This window comes from Thalassophryne amazonica, chromosome 19, assembly GCF_902500255.1.
Source record: "Thalassophryne amazonica chromosome 19, fThaAma1.1, whole genome shotgun sequence".
NCBI classification, from domain to species: Eukaryota; Metazoa; Chordata; class Actinopteri; order Batrachoidiformes; family Batrachoididae; genus Thalassophryne; species Thalassophryne amazonica.
Window position 1 is genome coordinate 28,995,059 of NC_047121.1, and position 7,787 is coordinate 29,002,845.

The 7,787-nt window shown below is 43.9% G+C and overlaps 1 protein-coding gene across 1 annotated transcript in view; it reads right to left on the bottom strand.

The window, feature by feature from the left end:
- Positions 1-7,360, bottom strand: part of dact1 (dishevelled-binding antagonist of beta-catenin 1) — a 53,385-nt gene extending 46,025 nt beyond the window's left edge. The window contains exon 1 of the mRNA XM_034195338.1: positions 6,882-7,360. Coding sequence (XP_034051229.1) covers positions 6,882-7,148 — 267 coding nt within the window. The 5' untranslated portion in view covers positions 7,149-7,360. The remainder of the gene's footprint in view (positions 1-6,881) is intronic.
- Positions 7,361-7,787: the final 427 nt, after the last annotated feature.

Sequence of the window (7,787 nt, forward strand, 5' to 3'; positions counted from 1 at the left end):
ATATATATATATATATATATATATACACACATACATACACACACACACACATATACACATATATATATATATATATATATATATATATATATATATATATATATATATATATATATATATACGAGGGCTGTCAATAAAGTAACGGTCCTTTTTATTTTTTTCAAAACTACATGGATTTCATTCATATGTTTTTACGTCAGACATGCTTGAACCCTCGTGCGCATGCGTGAGTTTTTCCACGCCTGTCGGTGACGTCATTCGCCTGTGAGCACTCCTTGTGGGAGGAGTCGTCCAGCCCCTCGTCGGAATTCCTTTGTCTGAGAAGTTGCTGAGAGACTGGCGCGTTGTTTGATCAAAATTTTTTCTAAACCTGTGAGACACATCGAAGTGGACACGGTTCGAAAAATTAAGCTGGTTTTCAGTGAAAATTTTAACAGCTGATGAGAGATTTTGAGGTGATTCTGTCGCTTTAAGGACTTTTCACGGTGCGAGACGTCGCTCAGTGCTCTCAGGCGGCGTCATCAGCCTGTTCAAGCTGAAAACCTCCACATTTCAGGCTCTATTGATCCAGGACGTCGTGAGAGAACAGAGAAGTTTCAGAAGAAGTCGGTTTCAGCATTTTATCCTGATATTCCACTGTTAAAGGAGATTTTTTTAATGAAAGACGTGCGGACGGGTCCGCGCGTCGGGATGCAGCCGACGCGGTGCGGCGGCACAGGAAAAACACCTCCGTGTTGATAACCATTTGTAAAATCCAGGCGGCTTTTGATGGCTTTCAGTGGAGTGAGTATATGAGAAATTGTTTAACAGCTGGACATGTTCTAACTTGTCCTTAAGGCTTCCAGCAGAGGTGTTTTTCCTGTGGCGGAGCGTCGCGGCGGCTGCGAGCCGACGCTGCAATCCGCCCGCACGTCTTTCATTAAAAAAATCTCCTTTAACAGTGGAATATCTGACGATGACGCCTGGGAGCGTTGCGCGACGTCTCGCACCGTGGGAAGTCCTTAAAGCGACAGTATCACCTCAAAATCTCTCATCAGCTGTTAAAATTTTTACCGAAAACCAGCTTAATTTTTCGAACCGTGTCCACTTCAATGTGTCTCACAGGTTTAGAAAAAATTTTGATCAAACAAAGCGCCAGTCTCTCAGCAACTTCTCAGACAAAGGAATTCCGACGAGGGGCTGGACGACTCCTCCCACAAGGAGTGCTCACAGGTGACTGACGTCACCGACAGGCGTGGAAAAACTCACGCATGCGCACGAGGGTTCAAGCATGTCGGACGTAAAAACATATGAATGAAATCCATATAGTTTTTGAAAAAAATAAAAGGACCTATACTTTATGGACAGCCCTCGTATATATATATATATAATATACATATATGTAGGTATACATATATATGTAGGACTGCTTTTTTGCATTTACGCAATATCTCTAAAATCAGAAAGGTCTTGTCTCAGAGTGATGCTGAAAAACTAATTCATGCATTTATTTCCTCTAGGCTGGACTATTGTAATTCATTATTATCAGGTTGTCCTAAAAGTTCCCTAAAAAGCCTTCAGTTAATTCAAAATGCTGCAGCTAGAGTACTGACGGGGACTAGCAGGAGAGAGCATATCTCACCCATATTGGCCTCTCTTCATTGGCTTCCTGTTAATTCTAGAATAGAATTTAAAATTCTTCTTCTTACTTATAAGGTTTTGAATAATCAGGTCCCATCTTATCTTAGGGACCTCGTAGTACCATATCACCCCAATAGAGCGCTTCGCTCTCAGATTGCAGGCTTACTTGTAGTTCCTAGGGTTTGTAAGAGTAGAATGGGAGGCAGAGCCTTCAGCTTTCAGGCTCCTCTCCTGTGGAACCAGCTCCCAATTCAGATCAAGGAGACAGACACCCTCTCTACTTTTAAGATTAGGCTTAAAACTTTCCTTTTTGCTAAAGCTTATAGTTAGGGCTGGATCAGGTGACCCTGAACCATCCCTTAGTTATGCTGCTATAGACGTAGACTGCTGGGGGGTTCCCATGATGCACTGTTTCTTTCTCTTTTTGCTCTGTATGCACCACTCTGCATTTAATCATTAGTGATCGATCTCTGCTCCCCTCCACAGCATGTCTTTTTCCTGGTTCTCTCCCTCAGCCCCAACCAGTCCCAGCAGAAGACTGCCCCTCCCTGAGCCTGGTTCTGCTGGAGGTTTCTTCCTGTTAAAAGGGAGTTTTTCCTTCCCACTGTAGCCAAGTGCTTGCTCACAGGGGGTCGTTTTGACCGTTGGGGTTTTACATAATTATTGTATGGCCTTGCCTTACAATATAAAGCGCCTTGGGGCAACTGTTTGTTGTGATTTGGCGCTATATAAAAAAATTGATTGATTGATTGATATACTCACACACACACAGGTTTTTACTTATCAAGAGGCCCTTTTTATAGTCTGGAGAATATGGTACATCGATGACACGGTACACGTGCACAGAGGTAAGAGACGGAGAGGTTGTTAAACCTCATAGGAGACAATGTGACAGCAGCATGGAATTCAAAACTATTTTGTTTTTAAGAAAATAATTAAATAGCAATATTTCAGCAACATGCTGGCCTAGTGGTTAGCACTGTTGCTTCACAGCAAGGAGGCCACGGGATCGCTTCCCACCTGGAGCCTTTCTGTGTGGAGCCTGGAAGTTCACGTAGGTTCTCTCTGGGTTCTGGGTTCTTCCCCCCTTCCAAAGACATGCAGGTTAGGTGGATTGGAAACTTTAAATTGTCTGTAGGTGTGTGTGTGTGAATGTGTTTGTTTGTCTACATGTGGCTGTGTGACAGACGTGCGTCCTGTCCAGGGTGTACCCCGCCTCACGTGCTATGACTGCTGGGAAAGGCTCCAGCCCCCATGACCCTTAGCTGGAGTAAGTGGGTATAGAAAATGGATGGATGGAAATGCCAATATTTAGTAGGATTTACTCTTCGGTTGCCACGACTACTGGAATTACAGTTCTAGTGAGTGCCTCGCTGGAATGACAGTTTTCGCGTGAGGCCAAAATTCTGTCACATTCCGTCACTCAGTGGAAGCAATGTCAATGCACTACAGTGTTTCAACATTTTGAAAATATCACTTCATTTCTGTGCAAATCTGTCATGGAAATCCAGCTGGTGACAATAGTGGCAGTGAATTTAGTGTGTTTATAGTCACCTAAGACAAGCCGTGTGATCGAGGACATCTCTTCAGGGCACGTCGGCTCAGGGTTTAGCACCACACACCCCATCCCCCAATCACTCACACACACACACACACACACACACACACACACACACACACACACACACACACACACACACACACACACACACACACACACACACACACACACACACCCTCCTCTGAGTGAAATATGTGAAAGCTGGACTCACCACAAAACTGAAGCCACCTTCTCTGAGCCACAGGATCGGCTTCAGAGTTCATTCCTGACACTCTGCCTGCAAACACACTCTCATTTTCGTCACTGCTGGATCACTAACATTTACCTTCACCCAAATCCAAGGTGACACCCTTCAAATGAATGCTTAACCACTCAGTGTGGAAGGTGTTAAACCCAATACTAACAGATTTTGGACCCCACAAAGAGATGACTAAATGTACACTGGACATACACACATATTCACAAACCTCACTCAAAGTGTGATTTCAGTTTGTCTGTATCATCACACATCTCAAATCTTTACACGTGTTGAGCTCTTCTTGGGGAAGACACTTAACAGCAAAACTGTTCAACCTAAGCCCAATTGAGACCCCACACATAGTGTATCGCGTCCCTACTATGACCCCACACAAACCCAAGACCCCCAACTGTGACTCTGTGTAAACGGTGTAGCCCCAGCTGTGACCACACGGTAAAAGTCAATGGTCTCAGATGGAAGCAGAAAAAGTTGCAGTTCCTTGACTGGCCACATGAGGCTGGCCCCAAAAGTGAGCAGGTTCCCATTCAAGTCCTTGTTTTGAGCAAGTCCATCTTTTGAGCAGAAACAAGAGCAATCTGTGATTTCTGACATCCACCAAGGGTTGACGAGGACTCAAAATAAAAGATATGTGATTCACGTCGTGACCCGGACCTGGATCCAGATTCCACAACACAATGCAATAATCGCACACTGTTCAAGAATGGTCCGACTGATCAAGAAGTTGCAATCTGATGTTTAATTCACAAGCTGAAATAATAATAGTGTCTTCCTGAGCTTGGTTTTAATCACAATGTCATGTCCGTGAAGTCGTTTTGACATAATCCTTTAAAGTCTACAAAGTGAAATCTTGATCCAGAATCCAGATCCAGATCATGTCCAAAATTTAATGGAGTTTTTCATGGCCTAATATATATCTGTGGTGCAAATTTGGTGAGGATCTGTGAAGTAGTTTTTTATGACGTAATCCTTCAAAGTGAAATCTTGATCCTGAATCCGGATCTGGATCACCTCCAAAACTCAGTGGAGTCTTCCATGCCCTAATATCTATCTGTGGTGAAAATTTTGTCAAAATCCATGCAGTAGTTTTGGTGTAATCCTGCGAAAAGTCAGACAGACAAATAAATACGCCACTGATTTTATTGGCGGTGGTAATTGTTGGCCTGGTACAAAAATATTTTTGTTTGTTTATTTGTTTTCCACAAAAGGTAGTTGCCTTCTCCATGACAGCTGTACGGGGGTGGGTGGGGGGGGGGGGGGGGAATTTTGTCAAATATCTTAGTTTAAGACAGTTTAAAGCCATTAAGTTCTGTAGTGTGGTTGCTTTGTTTACCTGCTGCTGAGCCGAGGTCCAACTCTCACTGTCTGCAGCTCAGAGGCTCCCACCTGGAATAATATGGCTTGTTGTGTGGTGAAGTGTCCTAACAGACCGTCTGACACACTGCCGCTACAATGTTCACACTAAGTGAAATCCCTGAGAGAAAGCTAATGCCATAAGCACTTTTAGCAGTTGTCAGTTTCTTCAACCATTAAGTCCTGTTAATGCACAATTACTGATAAAATAAGCGGCTCATGACTTTTAATGCCCACACCAAAGCAAATCATGAGAACCACTGCACAGTCCCCAAAACCATGATTTAATAAAGACCCAAACCGAGGTTAGCCTGTTACCTTAGTTGGTTCTGACTTGAAGAGAGTGAAGTGTTCAGGCTTCTTTCGTCACACAACTGAGTAGTACAACCTCTCTAATTTTAAATAAAATATTAATTCACTAAAATAAATAAAATTATGTCGAGCCATTTAGGTGTTATGTTATACAAATAATGAATGTTTATGAGTGCAATGATAAGAATATTTCATGAGGTGAAGGGTGAAATGTTCCATTCAACAAGGCGCAAATATCTCCATACAGCTTATGGCGTACTCAATTTGGTTTTTTTTGTTGTTGGTGGTGGTTTTTTGTGTGTTAGAAGAATGAGCACAGTCAATAAGCTCACTCAAATCGCTGTCTGTCAGCAATGTTTGTTTTAAAACTAAGCGCCGTCACCATGTCAAAGGTTGCGAGAATGCTAGTATGAGCGTGTGGTCCATCAATGCTTGATCGCTGCATGCACGCAAACGCAATACATTGTGTTTTTACATTAAGGTGGAAGTGGCATGCAATGGTGCAAAATGTATGGAAGCAAAACTGCACAGTAAATGGAAAAAAATTGCAAATGGGACAAATGCTGAACATCACCTGACATACAAACTAACCAATCAAATGACAAGGATCCAGGTGTCATATAAAGCAAATTATGTTTTTCAAGCATGCAATGGAAAGAATATTTGCATGAGTTGAAAAATGAAATGTACAGTCTTTCAACTCATGCAGATATTCTTACCATTGCACTCATACACAGTCATTTATGTATTGTACCCCAAAGAAAGCATATAGTGCCCCAACTGTGAGCTCACATAAACCCCACAGGACAAACTGTGACTCCACACAAACGTGCCAAATGTTTCAGAGAAAGATGACAACAGGTTAAAAAAAAAAAACATTTGCCATTCAACAACCCTCACAGATTTTTGAGAGACTCCAAAAAGCAAAAGAAGTGAAAGAGACATGACACCAGTCCATCCTGCACTAGTGCCACGTTATAAAGTGTCTGTGGGTTCTGAACCCACAGGAAGGGTTCAAGCCAGCTGTCTCAACTACAGCGCTTTTCATCAAAGGATGAGTGAATAAATGGTGCCTGTTAATTTTTATATTCTTGAATGATTATTTTAAAAAAGGCAGTTTAACACATGCAGTTACCGATAGGGTCAGAGGTTAATCTTAGGGTACCAAAATAGCCGATGCCTGGTCTATAAGTGGAAGTGTTGGGAATTGATCCAACAGCCTGATTTTTACTTATCTGGCATCATCCGTTTTTGAGAAGTGGGGACGGAACGTGTCAGCCTGGGAGGACCCAGGTAGGGTCCAGGATGCAGCGGATGCGGCATCGCATCGGCACATCCTCCCAGATCATACCTGCTTCTACCGACATAAAGATATTTATTTTCTCTCTTCAAAAACAAAATTTGACAACTGGAGATGATTTTCATCCTTTGTTCCTGTTATAAAAAACAGCCAAAGAATAATTACTATTTATTCATTATACATTAAATTGACTCTATACCTACTTTTATTTGAATTTCATAATTTATCCATCTATTAAAAAAATACACAAATTTGTGATTTTCCAAATTTGAAAATAAAAATAAAATCCTAAAGTAGAATGATTGCTAATCTAAACCTTTTATTGAGGTCATTGGTGTTTTTGTCATGAATGAATAAATTGGTTTTGTTCGCAGCATTTAAAGAGACCAGATGACCCGCCTGTAACCTTTGACCCCCTGACCTTCTATGACACACCTGAGTGGGGTCGGAGAGGTCAAAGGTCAGCCCAGAGGACCTACCAGTTGTTTCCTCAGCAGCAGGATGTTCTCCTGCAGGAGCTTCTCCCGGACCTCCCTCCGCCTCTCCTCTGCCCGGTGCTCCAGCGCGGCTCGGACCAGCGCCTCCTGCCGCTGCCGCAGATACTCCAGCTCTCCCAGACCGGACACGGCGGCCTCCAGCCGCTCCCGAACCGAGCGCGGCCGCTCCGCCGCCTCCGCGTCCCCGGCGGCGCGCTCCCGGCTGCAGCGGCCGTCGGAGTCCCGCCGGGAGGAGGCGGACAGCGGCATGTCCTCCGGAGAGAAGACTCAGCGCGTCCCGACCATCAGGGTGACCCGGTTCGGTTCACCCGGTGGACGATCCGGGTTCGAGAGAAAAGTGACTCCACGGTTCAGGTTCACTTTTCACTGATCCTTGTGCACAAAATCAGATAAGGTCCATCTAGTTAAAGTGTCCCAGGTCCGCTCAGACAGAAGCCCGGGTGCAGCCCATCGTCCCCAGGGACAGGTGCGGCGGGTTCATCCGCTACGTTCCACCGCCGCTCCTCCCGAAGCTCCGTCCAGACTGACACACGGCGGACCACCGCTCCGCTAAGCCCCGCCCCCACAACTGTCTGCCGTGAGTCAAGTTACAACTGTGGAATACACTTCCGGCTTCCGCCTTCAAAATAATGTTAAGAAAGGTTTTGAGACACGATACACTTGTTTTTGTTGTTGTTTTATTAACCAGAGCAAACTGGTGCAAAGCTGATTTCATTGACTATTGTAAACGATTTTGGTTATTGCACGGTGCTCACACTGGTCTTTGATGTAGTTGCACAGGTGGATCCAGAAATTTTTAGTGGGGAGGTCTGATTCATCAATGTTGACCAATCCCTGAAGCGGACTCCCTTATTTATGGAATGACAGTGTAATAATATTGTCACTGAT